Source organism: Glandiceps talaboti, chromosome 5 (genome assembly GCF_964340395.1).
Source record: "Glandiceps talaboti chromosome 5, keGlaTala1.1, whole genome shotgun sequence".
Lineage (NCBI taxonomy): Eukaryota > Metazoa > Hemichordata > Enteropneusta > Spengelidae > Glandiceps > Glandiceps talaboti.
Genome location: NC_135553.1, coordinates 10,297,794 through 10,324,912, shown reverse-complemented (window position 1 = coordinate 10,324,912; position 27,119 = coordinate 10,297,794). Strand labels below are relative to the sequence as shown.

The following is a 27,119-nucleotide window of genomic DNA, read 5'->3' as shown; positions in this document are numbered from 1 at the left end:
TGCATCATGAGTAAAGCTTTTGTTAACAGAAACCCATACAAAGCATTCAAATATTTATAGTTGTTAATGTTTAGGACTGTGAACAGACTGCAGGGAACAAATGAAGCCACAATTCAAAGAATCATGACAGATAGGTAATCACATTGTCATCTTTTTTTTTTGTTACAACTAATTGTAACTAATCAAGATCTATTGTTTCACAATCAGCTGTTAAGTAATTAGATCCATAGATTTAATTAAGTGATTTTCTGTAGTTATTTTTTTCAGTTGGAGTATAGAAGCGCCAACAGTGATCCTTCCATGATATTCATCTATACATTTTATCAGCGATTCAAAAATTGATGATAAAAAATGAATATATCACATGCTGGCGCATGTGATTACATGGTTTTCATGGTGATACTCAAACATGAAAGAAATTACCCATAAGTCTTGGTTGACCTTTGAACCCAGTCAGGCTGAAAGGTTGTTGTGTTAATGTACAGTCTCACTGATACGGTAACATTTATGCAGCTACAATGTGCTATATGAATCCTTCGCAGTCCGAGTACTCAGGTTTTATTCTCTGGAATATATGTGAGAAGATCCGAAACAGGTATTATACAATATAAGTAGTTATTCTGTAGGCAACAAAATTTGCTATTTAAGTCAATTTTCTCTCTCTACTTTTCTTTTGTTTTCCGTTATGATTTTTTTTACAATATTCTACCGATGAGCACTAGTGTATCACTGATAGTTGAACTGTGACAGACTGTCTGTTGTAGCATAGTTCAAGAACTAGAACATAATTGAGATAGGCAGGTTGAGGTACTAAGGTACTATGTATTGATAAGCTGAAGTACTTATGTGAAGTGGGAACATATCAGAAAATTATGTGGAGTATACCATTGAGGAACATATTTTCCATTGAAAAAAATACGCACACACAATTATGCAAGACTCTATAGGGAGGAACTTTCATTGTATATTTTTCAATGGTTGTTTTGCAATACAAAGAATTGTCATGCCTTTAGTGCCTGATAATCCTTCGTTTTTGAACAGTGAGTACAAAATCAAATTTCAGTGCAGTGAAAACAGGATACATTTTGCAGGAATTTGAGACACTCTGAAGAGTGTACTGGTATGTATAGATTTCATGAATGATTGATTTATTAAAATATGACACCTCAGAAAACTAAAATTCTATTTTGATTTCAAGGACATCAAAAATATATATATATATGAAAGATATAGTTGAACAATTTTCAGAACTTTTTATTCACTTTAAGTGAAAGCAGGAAATAATATATTGGTTGGGTGCACTTGGATGCCTTCCAGTGTTGAAATGTTTTAATATCAATCCGTTCAGTATTGATTAACTATATTCAGAGAATATTCCTCATCACACTGACGTCACAAATGTCAAACTCAATTCACAGAAGTCAGAATAATGCCATGACAACTGTTAACTAATTATAGTACTTCAAATGATCAGAAATCACATTTGTATACCTGCCCCCTTCCGGGAGTGATCTATTGTGTAATGTAGGTTAAAGGTCAAATGGGTCAGGCTGTTGAATGGTTTCATAGGGTTGGTAACTATGTACAAGTAAGAGTATTGATAGCTGAGTTAATTGTCTTGGCAGTGTTATAATCAACGCACAAATCATGGAACTCAGGAGGGTGATTCGAAATGTAGTCCATCTCAGAATCAAGAGGGGAGAGTAGGAATATTTTATCAATTCTCTTCTGGACTACATTTATCTAATCTTTTTAATTCTTGTTATCATTTGTTTGTTTCTTCCTTTCACATTTATTCTGTGCACCCCTTGATAAGTTACCCTTTTGTTTAATTACCTCTCTTTTATTTTTCAATCTCTCTGGATCTTTTCTCCTTTTTCTTTCTTTCTACATCTCAGACCTCCGCATATGAATGTTGTCATCCTCAGACACCATCATATCACTTCAGGTTTGAACTCCTGCATGGTAAATTTAAAGTGATAATCCGTTTTCTCTCTTTGTTTTTCTGTATTACCGTATTCTTGACTTTGATTTGGTATGCATAACTCAAGTGTGCGACCATAGCCCCTGTCACTCTAGGGACTATAGTATAACTAAACTTTGTATTGTTTTGTTTAATGGCGACCTGAAACCGTGCCAAGTCTGTGAAATAACCTTTCTTTTGTTTTCAGAATAACACCATTATCATCAAAATAATTAGTCTAGTCTAAGCAACACAGAATTCTTAGTTTTCAGGGATTTTTTTGGCAGATCTTTTTTAACAAATATATCAAATCAATATGTTTATTTTTACTGAAGTAGAAATTTTTCCACAATGATTATATACTGTTATAAAGTAAAAGGTGCACGTGAATTTGACGGTTAAAGTACAACAGAACATTTGAACATTTATTGTTTTCTAAAGAAATTTTTAGCACACAACAGAGGCAAATTCTTTAGTAGAATCTGTTTTAGTTTGGTTGCTTAAAGCTGTGCTAGCTATAACTGGAACATTTTGATTTTGTCGCAATATTTTACACCGTGCATGATTTCAACGTACTACTTCTAGATAAGAGAGACCTCTAGCTGACATGTACAATGTCTCATTATTGATATTTTTAACAATTTTCAGTGAATATAAATTGTGGGTTGGCTAATCCAAAAAATAGTTCCCGAGTTACAGCTAATACAGCTTTACAAACTAAAGTGGCAACTGTTGATACTGAGAACAAAGCTATTATGTTAATGATGTGTATCAATGCTTCTTGATTTAGGTATATATATATTCATAGCCTAGAATACAGGTGATTAACCCCGGTTGGGATTTTGAATTTGGGGAAATAATGAATTCAAAACTCCCATCCGCAGAGTTTTAAGGAAATAACATATTCAAAACTCCCATCCACATGGTTTCCAGGCTAATGTATTCATTAGCAATGAGAACATCTGTGTATATCAGTCCCCCCAACTAAAAGCTAGCTTTAATTGTAGTAAGTACCTGTAATGTAGCAAAAGTCATAACATTTTATGATTTTGTAGACCATTAGTTATGGGTGACTGCTACATTGTATGTATACTTCAATCATTAAAGTTCCTTCTCTGCTATCTGCACACTTTGATGTATGGAGGTCTGTTAAATTTCAAAACAAACCTACAGATTGGGAAAATGCAATCAACCCATCAATAACCATTTATTTGCATTGAAATTAACTGATTAACTCTTATCAGTTAGTTTATTTAAACAAAACAAAACTTTTAGATTTATATCTTTCATTCAAGACTTCAACCTACAACTAAAACTGAAATTTCTGTAAATCTTAATATAAAGATAGTTTTTCCAAATTTTCAGTGCCATGTATTACTTTGGACTTGTCAAACTTTGACAAAGATTCTTGTGTACAGTTGAGGGTTGTTTAATAAAAGTAAGTGATGTCAGGTGATCCGTGATTGAAACCTTACATATTTTTTATCTTGGTTTATGAGTTATGTCATTGTAAACAGATTGTAACTAATCATCCAGTTATTTTTGTGTCTTTTTTGTTGTTGTATTTTTTGATTACAACAATGGTCAAAGTTCATAGTACATATAGTCATACAAGTATAGCTTTGGAAATCTAGTCAAGGTGTTGAAAAGCAGTCTGGCTTATAACTTATATAGATACTATGGCAGTCAATTAGGTTTCACATGTAGTACAAAAGATCATTTCCAACTAGTCCTTGCCTTTCAAATGTGAAGATCAGCTTAGATACTTACCAGTAGTTGTTGGCTTTCAAATGTGAAGATCAGCCCAGAGACTATAGTCATTGGCTTTCAAATCTGAAGATCATTCCCAGCCTATAGACTAGTTTTTAGCTTTCAAATCTGAAGATCATTCCCAGCCTATAGACTAGTTTTCAGCTTTCAAATCTGAAGATCATTCCCAGCCTATAGACTAATTTTTAGCTTTCAAATCTGAAGATCGTTCCCAGCCTATAGACTAGTTTTTAGCTTTCAAATCTGAAGATCAGCCTAAAGACTGACAACTAGTCTCTAGGTTAACCATGACAGTAATAAACCTAGACATTTTGAACATGAGATCATTATTCCATTTTACAGTCTTTTACTTGTTCCTAAAGACTAATTTTTAAAAAATAAAATACAAAGTGTAGTGTATAGTGTGTATATTTAAAGATGACATCTACTTTAGTTAGTATTTGTTTCCTTGTCTTTGTTTTCAGCAAAATAAGAAAAATAATTTTTTTAGTCAGTGATTTCTTTTACAAAGCATACATAGCTTAGAAATGAAAAACTGAGCTTGAATATATAACAAGATGTGAATGTCATTTGTGTGAAACTATTTTGTCAGTGTATAATCTATGACAAGAAAATAAGGAAAGAAAGAAAAGCACAAAATTAAATATAAAGACAAAATAACCCAATATTATGTTCTTCAGAAAGTGTTATTTTGAAATGCAAACAGAATGATCATGATGAGTTGATGGTATTGATATTTTTCTATAATTTTTTTTTCTAATTTCTTTTCTTTTCTTAATTTTGGCAGGTTTATGAATCACCGTGCTAAGGGTAATAGTCCATATAAACCAACTCGTCTTGAACACTTTGCAAACTGCATCACTCATGGGGTAGGTATAAGTGTTCATCTAATACTAAGATTGACAACTACAGCTGCTGACATCAGACAACCGTGGACAAAAAGGAACCTGTTACAAACAGAGTTTAAGTAAACAATTGAATTGGATTAATAACACTTGGCTCAGCATGTTGGAAGTACAGAGACTTGTATTACATTCCATCATTTGATAAGAACAGATTTATGGCCACTTTACATAATAGTTCACTTTCATAAACAAATTTCCAGTTCCTTTTGCATTTCATGTACACATAAAGAGGCTGTTCTTATCAAACAATAGTGTGTAATACAAGTCTCTCATGTTTCAAAATGCTGAGCTAAGTGTTATTAATCCAATTTATTTGTTTATTTTCCCTGTTTGTAACAGGTTCCATTTGTCCACAGTCTGATGATGGCAGTTGTATATTGACTGATGTGATGTCATTGATCTGTGTTGTACAATATAATCTATAGTAACCATGGTAACCAGCCCTGGTGAAAGTTAACAATCTAAGAGCATTTACAACCCATAAAACCAAAGTAAAGAATTTTCTGTATGTACCACAATCGTTTATAGCATTCATATCAAGTGTAAAAGTATACTGTTTCATTTGCTAATTGACCACATTAGAAAGACCACATGTTAGGCTTCTAAATAAACCAATTGAAACAGTATACTGATATGAGTGCTATAAATGAGTATAGCACATAGAGAAAGTGCTTAACTCCAGTGTTACCAGTTGTAATACCATAGACACTGCAAGCATGAATGTCCATCAACTCATGCAAGGTTCATATGATTGAAAATTCTTACCTGCACTCAAAACATATTTGGGAAGCAAATCTCTCTCCATATCTCTCCAAGTATGTTAGGAAACGAGTATTCCTTCCTTAAATTAGCATCAGTCTGTTGCTATAGTGTTACCATGGTGACCAAAAGTGACAGGTAAACGGGGTTGCAGAGGATTTGAATTATACAGTTTATGTAACTTTTAATTTGAAATCGGATTTTGTGCTAACAAAATACATAGCAGATAACGACATGACAAATATGTTGTACATTAAAATAATGAACAATTGCAGGCCATGTTTTGAAAAGCAAACAATCTACTAATTATGAAAAAAATAACACATTTGATACTAAAAAGAAAACACAAAGTTGACACACATTCCATGATGTAGTTGTTGTCCCATCTTGGCCTCCGTTTTTACTGCTGTATAAACTCTCCCCTATACATCATTAAATTTACTATGTTATTTGTCCTCAATGTAATATAATATTACATGAAAATATTGTTGGAGTGACTTTATAAGCATTGCTCTCAGTCTGCCATGTGCAAACCATATTGAAGCCAGGAATTTTAGTCATGATTAATTTGTCCCCAATCAATTTTCCCATTCCTCTGCAACCTTCAGTTTAGACTGGAATACGTGATGTTATTGTCTACAGGGTATGGAAAAATGTTCACTGTTCATAAAATGAGTATCCATTGGATTCCAGACTACAAGTATAGTCTAACATGCGTCCTTGGAGGGAATTTTTTTCCTTACGTTATTTTTCCATACTGTAAGTCCCGTCGGATTGGTTCTGTGAACTTATAGGTGTCAAAAACATTGAAATTTCGTAAAATATATATGACACTGATTTTATTGAAAGCAACATCAGAAAAACAGCATCAATTTGGGCAAGACGATACGACTATAACTTATAAGCACAGACACCTACTTAGAGTTAACTGAAAATATGCAGAGTGACAATGAAAAAATGTAACCCACATGCCATAAAGCTTAAACCACTTTCTAACATAAGCCAAGAATAATGCAGCCAATGGTAGGATTGTAGTTGTCCAATAAAAAGATACAAATAACAGCTGTTTAATACGTATTCTAAACTCTGGAAAGTACAAAAATAAGTTCAAGGGTCACAGAGGTCACAGGGGTCAGATGAAGTATTTCCATCCAGTGCAGTATTGCACACTTTCAGATTGCCAAAACAAGCAAACAATCACTAATTATAGGTGATTTGTGTATGAAATTTATAGCAATGGTTCTGACAGTTTTATCACTGTGAGTGTATGATAGTTATGCTGTTACTATCAGTATGTATGTAAGACTAGAATGGATGGTATTTATATGCAACAGACATACATACACTAGTTGTGGTATTCGTGTGTGGGACTGTGTTTGATATGAGGTGCATTCACGCCATTATGATGAGCTTAGAATAGTTTGAATGGTCTGACAAATCATAAACACTTTTAATCTAGAGGCTAATGAGATGATGATATCTTCAGAAAGCTGAGTACACTTTGAATATTGTTGATTTACAAGCATTAATGATCTCAGCTAGCCTACCTGTAGACTTGCGAACAACTCAGTATCGCTACACTATTCCGCTATCCAAACTGACATTTTGAATTTTGGAATTTTGGCTTCCATTCTATCGAACAGAGAGTAAATTCAAAAAATAAAAATGTCAGTTAGGATAGTGGAATAGTGTAAGTAGCGATAGTTCTTGACGTCTACAGGAGGTAGGTTAGCTCTCGGCCCAAATCAGGGGTCTTTATGAAATTTACATATCATATAATGGTATGTCTATTTCTTTACCACTCAGTTACATTTTTAAATGACAGCTGTTATCAAAAACATTTCAATTAGATATTATTTCCCAATATTTTTCTTCCTTCAGCCAACTCCTACATTAGATTTTTAATCAGATTGTTGTTGGACAATTATTAATACTTCTGAATCGAGGCATTCTACAATCAGATTCAAAACTGATATGGTGAAAACGTCACAATTTCTTTATTTACTTCTATGTCCTTTATTTATTGTTGTTTGTTTTCAATTTTGTTGTTCTGAAAGTGAGTGCTCTCTTCCCACGTCTGACACAATACCATAGAAGTTTACTTTCAAATCCGGCGTGTTGAGTAACCCACTCAACCAATGAGAATGTGCCTTACACTGAAAATTATGTATACAGTACCTGGTATGCAGAGCACAGACAATGATGTTTTATTTAAATGGTTTTTATTTTTGATAGTTCCTATGGCAATTTGTAATGTTGTATATGTACACCTCCAAGTACTAGTATGTTTGTTATAGTCACTACGGGATACAAGTTTGACTAGCTTTGCTATTTCTTGATCCCTCTTGTCATATATTCTGTATATGTATATATTTTAAGATTAATTTTTATCATATTGGTGAATACACATTATTATTATTATTATTGTTATTGTGTTGGTGGGTTTGTTTGTTTTCAACTTCAATCCTGGGGTGTTAACTGTGAGATGTTCGTGTCAGATTTGAACATTAATTCCTATAGTATTGTATCAGATGTAAAGGCACTTACTTGCAGAACAAAAAAGAACAAAAAAACAATAACTGTAAGAAGTAACAGATTTTAATCAGATAGGGAACTCTATATCTAATTTCACTTACTTGTACTCAAACAAACAAAAAATAAAACGTTGAAGCTTTTTTTTCTATTTCTGTGCTGTGTATAATTTAATGGTGACATTGTCATTATATTGAAGTCAAACCTTACAATATGGTGTGAATTTCTGAGTTCACAATATGTTGTAAATTATTTATTGCTGCAGTGGTTTCAGAGTTCAAGTACACATACTAATACCATACCAATGTGTACTTGAACTCTGAAATTTACTGATATTAATCATAAGGGTTAGTGTACTTTCAAAAGAGCGTTGTTTATACTATCTTGGTTAAACATGACAAGTCTTGTCTCCAGATTCTTCAATAAAAAAACTGTTATATACAAGTGGATAAAAAATCCCATGATAGCAAATAGTTTAATTTTGAAGGTAGAAATATGTATAAAACATTTCAACCATCTTGTATACACATGGACAGTTTGACATAATATGCTTGTACTAAGACATAGCCCAGAGATTTATGATGAATTTCAAATCTAGGAACCCTCCATGTTGGAAATGATCTCTAGATTCGAAAACCAAAGACAAGTCTGTGGGCTAAATATGATATGATATTGAAGTTCCAGATGTACATTTATAGCATACCATCATTTATTGACAAAATTACAGTGACCTAGGGGGTCAAGATATTTGTAGTGTTTTGATATGTTATATATATTGCATACCTGATCACCCACCATAAATTTTATAATAAAATATGTCTCTTATAATAATTTGAAATAAGAATATAAAAAACAAAATACATAAATGGGCATATCACTTCTATGTATAACTGTCAAAATTTAATTTCTATAAAAAATGCTTTTCCCATACCCCCCCCCCCCCCCCTTCCCCTCTCACCACACACAATAATTATTGGGTATTTTTTGTGTTTGGTATGGTTGAAAGGACCATAAAACTCACATTCAGTGAAAACCATTTGAAAAAAAAAATTTCATTGAAGATGCAGTGAAAAGTGTCCTGCATGTTTGCTTGTCAGAAAAAAAATGATTAATTGTATATAATAACATTTAGTTTATTCTTGATAGTCATTGAAGCATGGAGAATACATCTAAACACGGTTGATTAAAATGTTTGTTCTTCCTTTCCTCCAGTTATGGATTGTTCCTAGCATCATAGCTGGCCTTGTAATGATACAGCAAGCCTACAGCTATCATCAGCAATTCAGTGCATTGGTATACTGCTCAGCACTTGTATCTCTCTTCACTGTCTCAACAACTTTCCACACCTTGGCATGGAGCGGCAAACTCAAGTAAGTCGATGCATACTGCATGAAACTGTATATTTCTTTAATTTCCATGATTAGATAGTTTCAATACTTGTAAGCACAAGTCTTAGAATTTTTCCACAATTAGAATCAAAACAGTCTGTTTCCATGGTTACTACCCTTCTTGATCAAAAGTAGCTTTAAACTGAACTTGGAAGAGTTTCAAACGATGATGATGTTTAAATGGTGTTAGAAATTTTGCACTAATACTTTGGTAGCCATGGAGATATTAAAGACAGAAATTAAGTCATTATATTCAATATTTAGCAACTTTTTTATGTTCCCTCACGAAAAGTATATCAGGGTTTGAAACTCTCCATGTTGATCCAGGTAGTCAAGTCTTTAGGCTAGCCCTATTCATACCAGATAAGTTATGTTAGTCCAACAAACTAATTTTCAAAAAAATCTAGTCCAGCCCTCGTTGATGTAGTGTTATAGCAGGAGGCAACAAAGAACACCTAACAAAAGCTTAGTTTTTTCTGCAGGGTCAAATTGAATGACATCTTTGTTGATTAACAATAATACAAGAAATAGTGTGTTTTTTTGGCCTGGGGTTTGTACTACTCCAAGATTCCACCTGGAGGTACCATTATACCAATCTTGTCTGTGTTTGATTTGAAGTGACAAACTCATCCCATGAAACAGAAAGTTAAGCAATGACTTGTAACAGAGATTGTTTTATATGCCGTCGGCAATCGGCTATATCATTTGGTACCCCGGTAATCCTTTTCTACTAAGTGAATCTAAGTTGGGATAGCTAATGGCTTTTGACCTTGTAAAATTCTAACAATAAATATAGCAACAAAGACTCTGAGGGCAGTTGTATCCAGATTGAAGGAATCACAATGGGATACACAATAAAACAAGACCTAGTTTCCTCAACAAAACAAAACAAAACAAAGCTCATTGAAAACTACAGTTGTGGTTGCATGGATACCCACATGTTGGAATGAATTGATTCATTACTGTCTTGGTTGTCATTAAAGGGGCATAAACTGAGTTTTGAACATTTTGGGGTAAGTTGTATGACACATTAAAAATGACCTGGCAGGTAGTATTTTATTTACTGAAAAAGTTACCTCACCATCACTTGCTATTGGCAGAACACAAGATTTGTATACAAAAATGTCATTTGACAACTTGATATTGCGTACTAAAGTGATTTAGAAAAATACTGCTATGGCTATGCCATAAATTGTGCTAAGAGTACCAGAAGATGATTATTAGTATTATTGACTGCTACATTGACATATTAAAATATAGACTGTCGACAGTCGTTCGTGCCTTTTTTGCTACGTTTCATCTTAAACAAAGTCGTCGCCTCACTCCGTAGCACTGAATGCTAATGCGTACTGATAGGAACTGCGAGTGTCGAAGGCGCGAACTGTGAGTGCAGAGGCACTCACTGTTCAATCAGTACGCGGTTATAGTATTGCTCCGGATCGGAGCAAGGCGACGACTTTAGTTTTAGGCAAAACGTAGCAAAACAGGCATGAACGACTGTCGACAGTCTCAATAAAAAAGTTTAATTGAGGTTTTATGTCTAGGGACTCATAGTGACAAAGGCTCCTTAGGTCACTTACATTTTCCTTGGCTGAATGAAGAAACATATTTGGGAATAACATCTAAGTGTAATTATATTGCACTTTTTAAAAAAAAAAACCACACACACAAGGAAAATTCATGCTGATTACTGTATGCATAAAAATGATAATTTCAATATAAAATTTCTGTTATTCTTTACCTTTCATACATATAACCATAGAAGGTATAGTTTTGGCATAAGGTTCTATGAATGAAAGGCCTAAAGGCTAGTTACCTGACCCCACCTAGTTTTTAACTACCGACCCTAAAAAATTTTTTCTTCAATTTTTCAAGAAAAAAATTATAGAATTGCAAAAATTGGGAAGTCTCATGAGAAATAGTGGATGTGGAAACTGACATCAACTTAAAAAGTCAATATAAAACTGTTCTTCCAATCTGTAATGGCTGTATATCTGATAGGAAGAAATAAATAACACAGAGACCATTTGGGAAACAATGGAAAACCTGAACTAGACACTTACACATAAAAAAATAATATAATAAAAAATCAACCTACCTCACTTATTCTAAAATTGGGTGTAACCGGAACCACACAATTTTTTTTGTTAGGCCAAATATGTAATGAAACAAATAATAATTAAAGCACAGATATAAAACCATGAATACATCAAATCTAGAAATATAAATATTCTGATGTGGATATTGTCAAAGTCTTTGCAAATTAATTTTGACCAAATTGAAATCAGTATTTTAGCTTGAAATCATTAAAAGACTGAAAATAACAAACTGCACAGTTGTGCTACAATTCCATTGGCGCTATTTATGTTTCTACTTGTATATATACAAAATATAAAAGTATTTCGAAATAAAAAAAGAACAAAATTTGTATGTATTTATATATAGGAAGTGGTGAAGGGAAAAATCCTGAAAAAATAAAGTACTGTAGTATAAATTGTAATGTAGGGATTAATGAACAAAAAATGAGTCTCAATTAATAATGGATTTTTTTAATGGGTTAGCTGTATTCAAAATGTTGCAACAAAGTATAGCTTTGAAACAATGTAGCCACTTTGTCTTTTATTGTTGATTTCTATACAGTGTTACAGTTTACCTGTCAGAGTGTAGCTATATCAAAAACTGAATACCTATTCATTATTATTTAGATTGTTGTGGCACATTGTGACAGCTTGTCCTGACACGATTTACCATCCAAACCATACATCTTATTTTATCCACTTCTCCCAGGAGACTTGTCAGAGATTAAAAAGACAGGACAAATTTAGAATGCTTAAATACAAACTGGGATTTTCAACATAACCAAAACTCTAGCCATCAAACAAAGACGCACTTTGTACTAAATGATAGATGCTGTAAGCCATATTATTGACAGTAGGATCTTTAGCAGCTGCAGGCTTCGTTCATGTAAACCATTTACGAAGCAAAATTGTGTCAGCCAGGCCACAGACAGTGGAGGACAGAAGAGAAAAGGATGGTACAACTGCAACAGCACATCTGTACCATACATAATACCAGACCTTTCCTAGTAAATAAGAGTTACACCCATAAAATAGAACAGCTACATTTCAATATACGATGTTTTTTTTGTCATCAGGAATCCATACTCACCTCCCTGCGACCTAGTACATTTATTGTAATACCTATACATTATATTGATAAAATCTACATTTTCTTATTCAATAAGAAATACAAATGTAGACCAAATTATAAAATTCAATATTTGATCAGAAATCCATACTGACATCAGAGGGCTGCTGTACATCATGTATATATTACACGATATAAAATCTCTATTTTGCAGTCAGTAAGAGTTACAAATATAGACCATACATAATACAATATCTGATTTGACATGTGAAATCTATACTTGTGACTGTTATTGTAATACCTATACAATAAAAGATACATTTTCCAAGTCAATACAAGCTACAAAATAACAGAGAACCATTATCGTACACCTTTTACAACACTCTCCAAGATACATCGCCAAGAGGTACATATTTCGCTGATTCAGCAGAAATGTGTACTCTGGCTTGCGAGAATGTGGAGATCATGTAAAATGCAACATCGGCTGTTTTTTTATCCATACCAGCATCACACCATTGCAATACATCAATACCTATACAGCATACAGTAATTATGTTCGTATGACCCAAATATAAATTTGTGAATCTCCGCAATGTGTTTGACACAAATTCCAAAGGTATCTACTGCACCATAGTAGGTAATTTGCCAAATAACCTTAGTCAACAAAACCCATATGTTGTCAATATGTACCAATCCGGATGTACATACTAATCGTATTAATTATTTTTATTCTCTTTTTTTTTCCAGAAATCTGTTTTTCTTCTTCCATGTTGGTGACAGGGCTATCATTTATTTATTTATTGCTGCCTCCTACACACCATGGTAAGATGGAATATTTTAAACTCATTTATATTTTATTTACAAAACTTTTAGTAAAAGCAATTGCCAAGAAGTGTAACTCCCATTTACATCTTCATATAGCGTAGAATCCAGTCCTGTGGATATTTTTACCCTCACCATCCCTTCCACACCTGGCCTTTTGCTATATTGACGTTCGTATTCAAACATAGAATTTCATTACGATTTTGCACAGCAACATCCAACCCCACTTAGATCGTATGTCTATGTCTATCATGAAATCTATCCTGTGTGATTAGCTGATCCTATCTACTGAGATAGGTTCTAATTGCTTGGTGGCACTATTGACATCATTTCCAGTAAAGGCCAGAATCACGGTCAGAATTTGGGATGTTCTGGTTCTTTCTGGTTCTTTCTGGTTTTTCTGGTTCTCCGAATTGGTTCTAATTACATGGCGATGCTAATGACATCATTTCACAGTGGAGAATTAAAAAGCAATAAGACTTTACTCCCTTTTTCAACCCGTAGCTCCATTAAAGTAAATGGCTGCTGACAAAATGCCAGGTGTGGTAGCTTAATGGTGTGAGTAAAAAATCCCCTACATCACTGGATTCTAGCTATTTGTCTTCCATATCAAGAAGACTTGGTGTACATTTGAAATATTAATATTTGACAGTGGTTGGATCAGACTGTAATTATATGTTAATTACAAATGAATTACATTGAATATAATTTCCCTGTCCCCACCTGAATTGATTCAAAACCGATTGCAACTGAATTGACTTAGAAACTGGTTAACATGTCCCCATAAGAAAACTGAGCAGTGGATTTGAATTGATTCACTTTTGCTTTTTGCAGAGATTTACACCCCTTATGGGGTTTTGAACCAATTCAACTACATGTGGGGACTAGGAGAACCGATTTTTAAATTGTATTAAAATTTTTATTTCGAACTGATTCAAACTTCTCCATGGGGAGAGGTGTAATGTCTTGTATATGTATGTATGATCATGGCATGCATTGATATAGTCTGTAGTATGTGCCATGCTACCCTATCAGCCAGCACCCACCCAAGAAAACACAAACCAATGAGGGCTGGAATAATATGACATATCCTGTAGTCTAGCACTGATATTGTTATTTGAACAAATTGACTCGTCATTAATTCACAGATAGGTCACATTTATGTATAAATTCAAATCCAAGTAAAGATTTGATGAAAAAATATCAAGAATGAAAAATATCAAAAATGAGTCATTCTGTTATACACATAATATATTGACCATTTCTGTCTGTGTGTCTTTTATTTTATACTTACTAGTGATGTCATGTTTCTTTTCATCATGACATGTTGTTCTCTTCCTGACCACTTTCCCCATCAATTTTTTTCAGACAAATTCATACTTTTCTGTAAATTTTTGTCAAATTTTTATTTAATTTTGGACTGAAATCCTAGCATTATTCATATTCATACATGTATAAAAAAAAGTGATCAAAATGTCCAATATTTTCATGAAAATATGACACCGCAGGGTTTCATTGCCTATGGCTTACTGACCTCTGACCTCTGACCTCTGACCCCTGACCCCAGATTATAAAAGAGATAACATAAAATATGTTTCGTTTATTCAATTTTGTAGTCTAGTATATTGAGTATGAAAAAAAACATAAACAAGTTTCTTAGTAACTGAAAAACTTAGGAAATAAACTATAGAAAATTAATCATTTTAGACAGTTAAAATTATTGAGTAATAACCTATGGACAGATATGATTATGGATTTTTTCAAAGACACATAATTAATCTTGGAGTAAATATTAAAAAATTTGATAAGCACAAAATAAGGAGAAACGTATATCAAAGTGACCATATGGATGCGGCCTCGAGTACTATTTTTTTTTTAATTTTTAATTTATAAAACTATTTTACCATGGCTCCCTACTTCAAAAATCAACATGAAACAATATATGCCAAGTCCCTGTTTGTAATTCAATAAATTGCAAACATTAAAAAGTGTGTAAAATGTTTGTTATTGTACTTACAATAACAAACTTGTTTACACATTTTGTAGCTTAAAAAAAATCAAATATTCAAAATAAATATCCATCCTCATCTATGTGGCCATTTTAAAGAGATGAATTACTGGAAAGTAGTTTCAGGAAGGTTTTCAGAGATGTCCAGCAGTGTTCACAGAGAGGTACTCTAAGCCTCATGTTAATGAGATAGGACGTTAACCAAAATTCCCACATGACTTGACTTTAGGCTAATAGTGAGGTTTCCAGAAGAGCAGCATCATGATGAGTATGACTCCAAGAAAATGTTATTTTATCGTGCAGTGAAAGTATTGAAATTTGGTCCTGTGAATGATCTATATCTGTATAGTTACAAATAAGATTAGCACTGATAAGAAACCCAGGGATTGAATCGTGGGTCTTCAATCAGTATAGTATGGAATCCAGGATCCATTCCACTGACATGTCTACATGTCATTCCATGGAGCTTTACGACAGCTTTAGATACCATACTACAATACTTTAGGGTTTACTGACTCCTAGCATAGTATGACCAACAGCTGTGAATATCTTCAATTGACACTTTATAATAACATAACAGAATGACAGAATGCCGCAGTATGGTTGGATACACGATACACTCATATGACATTAACCCCGGAATGACAGAATGCCATAGCACCATGGTTGGATACACTCATATGACAATAGCCCAGGAATGACAGAATGCCATAGTATGGTTGGATACACGATACACTCATATGACATTAACCCCGGAATGACAGAATGCCATAGCACCACGGTTGGATACACTCATATGACAATAGCCCAGGAATGACAGAATGCCGCAGTATGGTTGGATACACGATACACTCATATGACATTAACCCCGGAATGACAGAATGCCATAGCACCATGGTTGGATACACTCATATGACACTAACCCCGGAATGACAGAATGCCATAGTATGGTTGGATACACGATACACTCATATGACATTAACCCCGGAATGACAGAATGCCATAGCACCACGGTTGGATACACTCATATGACAATAGCCCAGGAATGAAAGAATGCCATAGTATGGTTGGATACACTCATACGACACTTAAACCCCCCCCCCCCACCCCCAAAATGACAGAATGCCATAGTATGGCTGGATACACTCTTATGACACTTAACCTCCCCCCCCCCCCCCCCCCCCCCCCATGACAGAATGCCATAGCACCATGGTTGAATACACTCATATTACAGTCACACTAACCCTGGAATGACAGAATGCTGTAGCACCATGGTTGGATACACTCATATGACACTTAAACCCCAGAATGACAGAATGCCATAGCACTATGGTTGGATACACTCATTGACGCCAACCCTCCATACATCACACATCTAAAATTACTATATATAACGTTATAGTTGTGTGTAAATTTTCATTATAGTCTGTGTTTGGCCAACCGTAAATCTTGTGTATTAATTGTACAGACACCTGCGGCTTTGTGAATTATATTATTATACATACTCATCAATTGAATACAATTCTCCTATACCAATGATAATAAATTATAGTATGTCGAACTCTTTCATTTCCTGTATATGATCTTTTAACTACATTGGAGAATATCTTTAATATGGTCAAAATATGCTAATTATTACCTCTTGAAAAAATTATGTACAATTTTACCAAAAATTTACTGAGAACAATAGGTATTCCTTGGCAACCTTTATATATATATATATATAGACTAAATATTTAATAAATTAGAAATCCTCCTCGGCAGACTTACAATAATTCTTGTCCATAAAAACTGAAGAATAGCAGTGTGAGCTTAAAAGTAAGATGCTGTTCATAAATTACTAAAATTTGAATTCCATATTTTTACACATCTTTAATTTTTATTTTAAAAAACGTTCAACTAAAATTTGAATTCAATATTTTACATATTTTTGTTGTTGTTTAATAATCTTGGCTATAGTGTGATAATATCCACACAACTAACTGAAAGGCACTGCCATCATCCACTTTTGTAATCTACTACATGGGGCAAAAAGTGGGGGAACAGGTCGGGGGGGGGGGGGGGGGGGGCAATGGGCAATTTGCCATCGCCACTCTTTGAGTTTGTTTGTATTGGCCAGCCTTGAGTCACAGTGCAGCACTCTACATATCAAATAAACTCAGTAGTTTCATAACTTTGATCAGTTATTGCATAGACCCTCAATGGTGGAGGGTCTATGGTTATTGCAATAAAATGTACATCAATTCTGTTAAAGGGGCACAAGCACAGAGTTTGTATGTTTTTGGAATGTAATTTTTTTCTGAACATTAAAAGGTACCCATAGTATAAATAATGTACACTTCACTTGCACATAATGAACTCAAACCTGGTATAAGGATATAACTTATAAATGATGTATCAGATGATATAATTTATTGTATGTACCAAAAATGTACAGGAACTACGTACTATGCAATCAGTAGTTCTAGCAAAGTCAGAACACAAATTGTGATATCATAGAAGGCATACATCGACATTAACATTATACTAGAATAGTTTAACCAAGATTTTATGTAAGTATTTTCACTTGAGTGAAAAGATTATAAACTCAGCTTGTGTCACTTTAATGATAAACTGCATGAAGTAAATATAAAAAAAATTGAACATTCACCAAAAAACCCACCAAATGATGACAGTAAATCATTCTTGAAGATAGAAAATTTATAACACTGATATTTTTATTAAAAAAGTTCAAAGTTCAGAATGAAACAATTACATATGACATATATAGCCTAGAATCCAGGTGATTTTGAATTTTTGATTTCTCCATCTGGAACGAATTCAAAACCCCCCATTGATATGGATTCCAGGCTATGACATGTACATTTCATGAAATTGAAAAAAATATGCCGGAGACTGCCTCATGAATTTAGTATAGAAAGCATTCTGATCCATTGTACAGAATACTAAAGAAATGAAATCACTCGTAGTATCAATATTACCAGGATTTTCAGATTGAAATATATTTTTACAAAATTTATGGCACAAAATTGATAATTCTCTTTACATATTTAAGATAGAAAGCAAACATTAAGAGTTATCATTCATGATAACTATTGTTATTGTGTAATTTATAGATTAATATGATATCATATTTGAACATTGCTGAAAGTAAGTGCTTCTAGTCTTATCTTAAAAAATGGTAATCATATTTTGGATTCAGAAAAGGATGACAAAAACTGGAATGGGAATATTAAAAAAACTAGGTAATTATCTGTGACTAAAGATATCATTTAAGCTGAATCAGGATTTTCATCACTGGTTTTAATGACATGGAGACGTATCACCATGGCAACTAAGATATTGATCATAATGGAGTCCACATAGTACTCAAGTAGATATGGTGGGTGTTTGATAATAGTGTTTTCCTAACTTGATGAGACGGTTTTGACTACTGAAGCTGGGGGTGGGGGGGGGGGGTGAGGATACGGTTATACATTCAGACAGATTTCAGGTAGATTGTATGCTACTAGGGTTCAAAAACATCTACCTATTTCTGAGGATTGTGTTTGGCCAAACCAGGTCCCTGTATTACAAAGTAAGGATGCTTGGTAGTTGAGGGGGAGGGAGGGGGAGGGGGGGGGGGATGAGGCACTATACTGATACATCAATACCAGGGAATGAGTACATATACCTACTTTCACAAATACCTTGATAGAGGCATTGCAGATGACGTGCTACATATAACAGTCTGAATTTTAGTAACACCATTGTACATTTTACCCAAGAATTCACAAATATGTACTGTATTCAGAACATTAAATATGTGAGATCTGTAGTTCCTGTGTAACTGACTGTTTAACGCTGGACTGTGTAACACTTGATAATTTAAGATCCAGATTACTAAAACAACTACCCACTCCAAACTTAATCATACATAGCGGTACCGCTCTTTGTTGTGTTTTTAGAGGAAAAATTTAGCCCAAGTTTGAGGATTTGTCTTATCAACTAGTAAAGCTTAACTGAGAAAATTTTTAAAAAGTAAAGAACAGGTCACATGGAATGATGAAATCATTTAATGTTAAGATTTTTGGTGTATTTTTCAACTGAGAATGTTTTAACAGAAAAAAATAGTAAACAGATAGACAGTGAAATATAGTTGTTTTTTGTTCCAAACTGACTTTGTTTGACCGCCATGTTTGATTCCTGGCTCTATGATCAAGCTATTTCCCATCTAACAAAAAGTTACAGTAGTGTTAGTGAGGGCTGTAAATGTCAAAGTTTACGACTGGTAGATGTTGATGCCAAGAAGGTTAGACTTTACATCCAGATGAACTCTACAGACCTGTACATGATAGATGTCTGTCACCAGTTTGCAATTGTTGTGAAAATATTCCTAAAGCCCTTTCAGCTGTATTATAAATAGCACCGCTATGATAAACACAACCAATCTGCAGGCATTTCAAAATTATTGCCAGTAAAAAAAAGCAAAAATGTTGTAATTTCCTCATCCCCTGAGTATAAATCTCTATTTTAAAGGTACTTTAACTTAGACTGGATTGTTTTATAAATGCAAGGATGAATCAAGTTGTAACATTTTATGTTTTCTTTGCTTCCAGGCATTTCTTGAAGGGGATTTGAATTCCTTGATATTCACATCTTGTTTTTATCTTTCTAGGCTTCACTTGGAAGGCTGTTAGGTTTCTCAGCACTTGCATGCTATTTTCTATTCCTCTAGGCTTTTACTTGAAGGGGTGTTACGTTCCTCCGTCATGTGTTATTTCATTTCCCTGCAGGCTTTACTTGAAAGAGATGGGTTCTGTGACATTCACATGCTGTTTCTATTCCTCTAGGCTTTTCTTGAAGGGGTATGATATTGTTCCTTCAGCAATCATTTTTACTCGAAGGAGTGTTATGTTCCTTCGGCACTCACATGTTATTTTATTTGTCTGCAGGCTTTACTTGAAAGAGATGGGGTTTCTAGGCACTCACATGAGATGGATGGTGTGGGTTTTTGCTGTCTTGGGTATTACCTATAACTACTTATTTTATGAGAAGTAAGTACTAAGTGATTTACTTTGTGAGATGATTTTTATAGCATGCCAGACACTAGGTTGGGGCAACTCGTTTTACTCCTATGTTTCTCATCATAGCACTCTTGACAGTTTGGTTAGTCAGTAGGTTGGTTGCTTGGTTGGTTGCTTGGTTTGTGGGTGGGTGGGTGGGTGGGTGGGCGGTTGGTTGGTTGGTCAGTCAGTCAGTTGGTTAAGAGAAAAAAAAGTGTAGGTGTGTATATGGTGATGCTATCAATTCCCAATCCTACTTGTAACAATCTGGATGCCATAGAAATGACAAGTAGAGTGGGAACTATGAATCTTTTGTTTGATGGAAAATTCCAGAATTTCAGCAATAAATGATCATTTTCACCCACATGCACATTCATGGGATTATCGTCTTACCCTGAGTGACGTTGTAATATATTTCTAATCAAGCCATAGAACAGTCCATTTTGTAAAGTCATTTTTCGTGATTGAAGAAATGTATAGTTGGTGATGAGAAACGTAAAAATGAAAAATACCATCCTTATCTCAACTGACAGAGAGATTCAAACAGATGATGTCATTAATCATTTGGTATTTACAGCATGTCGTACAATGACAATAACAAGTAAATGAGGTTTGTTGAGGTATTTTAGATAGCTGAGTACTTTCTTTTTTACACAGAACTTGTTTTAAGACTGCCATATTTTCACTTTCTTGAGGTATTTCAGATGCTAGAATACTTAATTTTTTACATGGAACTTGTTTTAAGACTGCCATATTTTCACTTTCTTGAGGTATTTCAGATGCTAGAATACTTAATTTTTTACATGGAACTTGCTTATGGACTGCCATATTTTCACTTTGTTGAAGTATTTCAGATTGCCAATTATTTTTTTTACATGGTACTCATTTATGGCCTGCCATATTTTGAATTAGTTGAATTAGTCTCTGTGTGTTCTTCTCTTTCCCCCTGCCAATGTACATTGAATTTCATGTAAATTTAGCATGACAATAAAGTATACATGTATATATATATATATATATATATATATATATATATATATATATATATATATATATATATATATATATATATATATATATATATATATATATATATATATATATATATATATATATATATATATATATATATATATATTTTCACTTTGTTAAGGTATTTTATATTGCCAATTATTTTTTTACATGGTACTCATTTATGGACTGCCATATTTTCACTGTGTCATTTATTTATTTATGTCAATTTTTTTTCAGATATAAGAAACTTGAAACGGTTTTCTACTTATTGCTTGGTATTTGTCCGTCAGTATCTCTGCTGTCCATGGTGAGTAATAAATAAATGAAATTAAAATGATAAAAAATCACGTCAAAAGTTGTAGAAGATGTCATGTTAGCAAGTTAACCATGTTTGTCTTACATTTTTTTTTTAATTTCCATTTTTTGATCATGTTTGCAAAAACAAACGAAGGAAACAATGAAAACCCATTTTAGTTCTCAGCTGTTTGTGCTATAATTGTAGTTGTCATGACAATGTGTTATAAAAAATAATGTAAATAATAATGTTGTTTCTGTATAATATACATTCGTTGTCAAATTCTTTGACATTTTCAGTACACAACATTTAAAGAAATGAGTATTTATGATAGGAGAGTGACTGTGAACATAAATATTATTCCACAATATCTTGAAACTGAGATAAAAAGTCAGGAAATGAAAACTTAGTGGCCGGAAGAACATATGATTTTATAAAGATAACCTTTACTTTTACTCTCTGCAAGTCGTGTTTCTGATTTGGTGACAATATAATTTGTTGATGTGGCTCTATAGTTGATGCATGACAGTGGATTTTGTATGTTTTAATGAAAGTTATGACCATCAGTTAAAATTCTATCCAAATCGTCATTCAGTGGTAGATTTCATATTACCGTAATTCCTCGGGTAAGCGCCCTGGGCGGTCTCAAGTATGTATGATAATATGTATGCCTCTCTCTCTGTCTCTCTAATAATTCATAACTGCTTCATGCATGCATGTATATTGATTGTTCTTGCATGATACAATATTGTTATTTCAACCAACTCAACAGCGTTCGTCTGGTGATGGTATACACGAGGTAGCCGTTGGTGGTCTTATCTACATAGTGGGTGTTGTCTTCTTCAAAAGTGACGGAGTTATTCCCTTTGCCCATGCTATATGGCATTTGTTTGTCGCAGCTGGTGCTTTTTTCCATTTCTATGCCATCTCAACGTACCTGATGGGACCTGCAACAGCAGGAGACATGCAGCTGAATAGCGCCCTCGCACCTCAATCTACAGAGTTGTAGAGTCTTTTGTTTTTAAGCTGAAATGACCTAGTGTGTTTGACTGCCACACAAGACGCACAGCCAACAGTGAATATACCTTCATATTTGATGTTGCAATGTCAGGTCACATGATAAGGTCAAAGGTCAAAGTAGGTAACAACTGCCTTGATCAATTTACAGGGATATTTAGAAACGTTTGAACTGAAATTTCTATAGTATTAATTTGCAGTATTGACTCACTTCAGCGAGATACAGATCAATTCTTCAAACACACAACTATGCCACTGTAGACCAGAGAACATTTACCCAAAGTGACACTTTCAATTAGAGCGTCATAGTATTACCTGACCTTTGACCTGGCTGAGGTGTCAAAGATCACCACATGTCAAAGAGTTTCCTAAATTTAATGGGTAACACAATATCAGATAATTACAAATAAAAAGTACCTGACAAAAGTGAGTCCTTACTGCAAATTATGACCCAGGGCCGATATTCTTAATGAGCTTTTTTTCCATCAATTTGTCAATTTTATGACAAATATTTATTCTTAGATAACATGTCTTATTAAGACTGTTTTTTTTGTTTCTCTGTCTTGAGTCTAAAAACAGCATCATCTATTTTTCTGTGTAATTTTCCTCAAAAAACAATTTCAACCTCACAAAAACCAAAATGTTATATTTACGTAAAAAATTTTGATTTTAATTTCAAAATATTTGGATGGTTTTTAGCAGATGGTATTTATTTATTTATTTATTTGATTTATACTAGTTGTCATGGCGATTTTTAACACGGTAAATATACAAGATAGAGTATAATCTGTTCATTTGTTTGTTTTTATTCAAATATGAATTAACAGGAGCCAGAAGATTTTGTTGTTTTTATTTTACTGCATTTTGGATATGGTATGTACAAGGAGGTCTGTAAGGTACATGATGGTGCACCTCACACATCGGTTAGAGCTGGCCAGTGATGATGGAACAACATTATGTATCTTATATTCTATTTATAAAAAGGTACAAGTCTAAAAAAAAACCTGCCGTGACTACTTAGAATATGAGAGAATACTTATATTCTTACTTACAATGGATAAGCTTTAACTTTGTGAACTTTGACATGAGCATATATATTTCACCCCTAGCTCACATTAATGTCATGTGTATTTCACTATATATTGTGTATAGACATGTAACATATATATTTCACCCCCAGCTCACGTTTATATCATGTCTATTTCACCGTACATTGTGTAGACACATAGCACATATATTTCACTCTTAGCTGAATCTACGTCATTTGTCTGTTTCTCTTTAGACACTCGTATATATTTATATATATATTTCACTCTGGCTGATGATTTGTATGTCTTTTCCACAATACCTTTCACCTTAGTGAATATAGTGTGTCTATTTCACTGTACAGCTGTAATGATAAACCCCGGCCCACAGGCTGAAATAATACTCTTTTTGAAAGAATTTTCAGCTGAAAACATAAATTTAAAGTACTTGTATGGTTTCATTATCACCCGTAGTCTGTAAGGTATGCCGTGGTGGGATGCCAGGGCTCACACATCGGTCAACCCCTTTCTCATGACACAACATATCTTACAGTCTATATTACCTTAACTACCTGTATATTTCAGCAATATACACGGCATCAGAAAGACAACAGTGTCGGTGTTAAATGAAGCAAACCTTGACAACTTATGAACAGCTTTCATCAGATTGTGTTGAACACCATATGTACTTACGTCAGTATTCGTGTTATCAGAGAATGCAGGGTTTTAAAAAAAAAAGGCAAACTCTTTGTTTTATAGTGTAGAATTCTTTTACAAAAAACATATAGGTGAGCTCCCACATATAGAAAAAATAATGACTCCAGACATTTCTTACTGTGATTATCCACGGAAAGAGATTGATGACAGACCAGTGTATGAAAGATTTAATGGCAGCCATCAAATGTGAGAGTCTCTTTATTGCCATGGAAACAATTAAGAAACTGATGAAGATAACCTTTACGTAACTTGGGTTAAAAATCTCTGTGACGTCTGTTGTCAGGACTGATATATAGAGAAGTGATCTCAAAGGTTAAAAACAAATTAACATTTATTGTGCATGGCATTTTCCACAATAAGTACTTGTATTCTGACCCAAAGGGAGCCCTCTACTGTTGAAATGAAGAAATGTACTTAGCGATCACAAAGGGAGCCCTCTGCAGTTGAAATGAAGAAATGTAAAAGGTCTGCTACACAGCGATCATCTTATTTTAAAACCATGACATTGAATTCTGCTCTGCGGAAGAATTTCACATTTTTAGAAATTTAAAGAGAAATATATCTTTTAAACGTTAGATTAGATTAGATTAGATTAGATGTCAAGAATGTTTGTTTTGTGATGAATAACAAAGCATACATACTGTCAGTTTGCTCAAAATGTCAAATCTTTATAAACCAACTGACATCATTTATATAAAAAATCTCACAGACTTGAATTATGTGTCAAAATATTTATCACAGACCAGGTTGATGTTTATTAGAATACTCTATTTATCTACACCATCTTACAAAGGGAGCACAGTATATTGAATGTTTGATACATATGTGTATGTGTATAGTTGTGAAGCATGCTTGTATTCCGAAAGCAATGGTGCTCATAGTTGTGAGTTCAGTCAGAAAACAAAGAAGCTTATACTGCAGAGTTTTACTTCAGAGACTGTTTAACTTTTGTACTTTATATGCTGTATAGTATATACTGATATGTGTATTTTCCACTTGGTTATTATTGTGGATGAGTTTCACCATTGCCATGAGCTTTAGACAATCTCAAATTCATTAACAGGACAAAATGGTACAACGTCAGAGAGATGCAGTTAATCCATCCCTTAGTCTGATGTTTTATGCTTGACTCACAATTAACGCTTACGACAGCAATTTGTTTTCAAAATAGTTGTGTACTAATGTACAATTTTCTGACTGTGCTCATGGCAATGATGACATTCAAATTCGCCTGGGAACTCGTACAAGTATGTTTGATCCTATCCTCCCCTCCCCCTCACTTTTGTTCAAATTGTTTGGTTTTTGGGACCAATGAATCCTATAGAAATTAATTGTAGTTTTAGAGGCCAAAGAGGGTGAGTGAGGAACTGTCACATGTTGTGAAGCCACATGCGGATCATATATGAAGTCACATGTTCTATGGCTTCCATGCTAGACTTGCTACCAGTTCTCATGTTGAATGAACTCTATATTTTCATTTGCATATTTGTAGATAATCTGTAATGTACGCCATGATTGGGCGCCCTCACACATCGATCAAGGCCGGTGAGGGCAGAACGACAAGTCATATATCTTACAGTCTAACTTGTAGAAAGACTGACTGGACTCTAGGTATTGTATTGCATAGAAATCACTTATTTCAGATTTAGAAAACGTTTAAAATGATAACCCTGAGCAAAATCCTACACTAGTTTATCTCTAGTCTGAGATACAGTGTGTCATATGGGGCTGAACTAACAACACAACATATTCTACAGTCTATTGCATTTGAAAATATCTCGTTTCATAGCCAAATTTTCTTTCTTTTAAATTCAGAACAAATTTCAAGTTTTCATTTGGCTAAAAAAACTTTATACAGTCAAATTGGTGTTATGATCTGATCTTAGGCAAGTTTCTTTGGGTTTTTTTAGCACTTAGGCAAATTATTTTCTTGTCAAAAGTTTTAAATTGTAATGGGTAGAAAAAAGGAAAATTTAAGTTTATATTGGTTGTATGGTCTCTTTTAAATGGTTTGTAGTCTTTCTACCAAGTCTACTAATCTAGAACAATCTGAAGCTCAAAAGTGACTTCTTTGTGAGCAGACCTCACTTTTCCAGTACAAAATACTTTGCAAAATAGGTAGACCATAAAGATACATCATGTCGTTCTGCCCTCACTGGCCTCCTGCTCTCGTGAGAGGAGTTGACTGGTGTGTGAGGGCACCCTGTACATTACAGGCTACAATGTAAGCTGAAATAGTTTATTGCTAGTTTTCAAATATCAGTATGGCTGTGTTATTTTTTAGTCTGCATATTTGAAGTTTGACCAAACAATTTATCTGAGGATGACACATTTTGAGTGCCTGTGATTTAAATATTATCAACCATACTGCAGTCAGCCAAGTTCTTTGACTAGTGTTATGTTGCTTTCCCTTAGATCATGTTGGTGTAGAACATTGCACAAAGCATTTTGCATTTTAGAGTTAATGACATTATACAGTACTTTTCTTTGAATAGTTCTTATTACAGGTGCATATGTAGATGAGGCCGTTGTATTATGTCATGAATAGCACCCTCTAAAAAAATGTCACCACTAGAGGGTACTCTTCATATGTAAAGTTTACTTATTGTACCTTTTTGATGAAAAGTGCCCTCTAGCACTGGTTAAGTCATCACCACTAGAGGGCACCCTTCATAGGAAAGTTTCAATCAATCGTGCCACCTAATTTAAGCA

At 33.7% G+C, this 27,119-nt stretch overlaps 1 protein-coding gene across 1 annotated transcript; it reads left to right on the top strand.

Annotated features, from left to right (window-relative positions):
• Window positions 1-518: 518 nt before the first annotated feature.
• On the top strand, window positions 519-22,657 carry LOC144435331 (monocyte to macrophage differentiation factor-like). The gene is made up of 7 exons (XM_078123927.1): window positions 519-595; window positions 4,521-4,602; window positions 9,142-9,299; window positions 13,212-13,286; window positions 20,229-20,330; window positions 21,591-21,660; window positions 22,421-22,657. Exons 1-7 carry the CDS (start codon window positions 519-521, stop codon window positions 22,655-22,657), a joined length of 801 nt encoding a protein of 266 aa, XP_077980053.1.
• The last annotated feature ends 4,462 nt before the right edge of the window (window positions 22,658-27,119 follow it).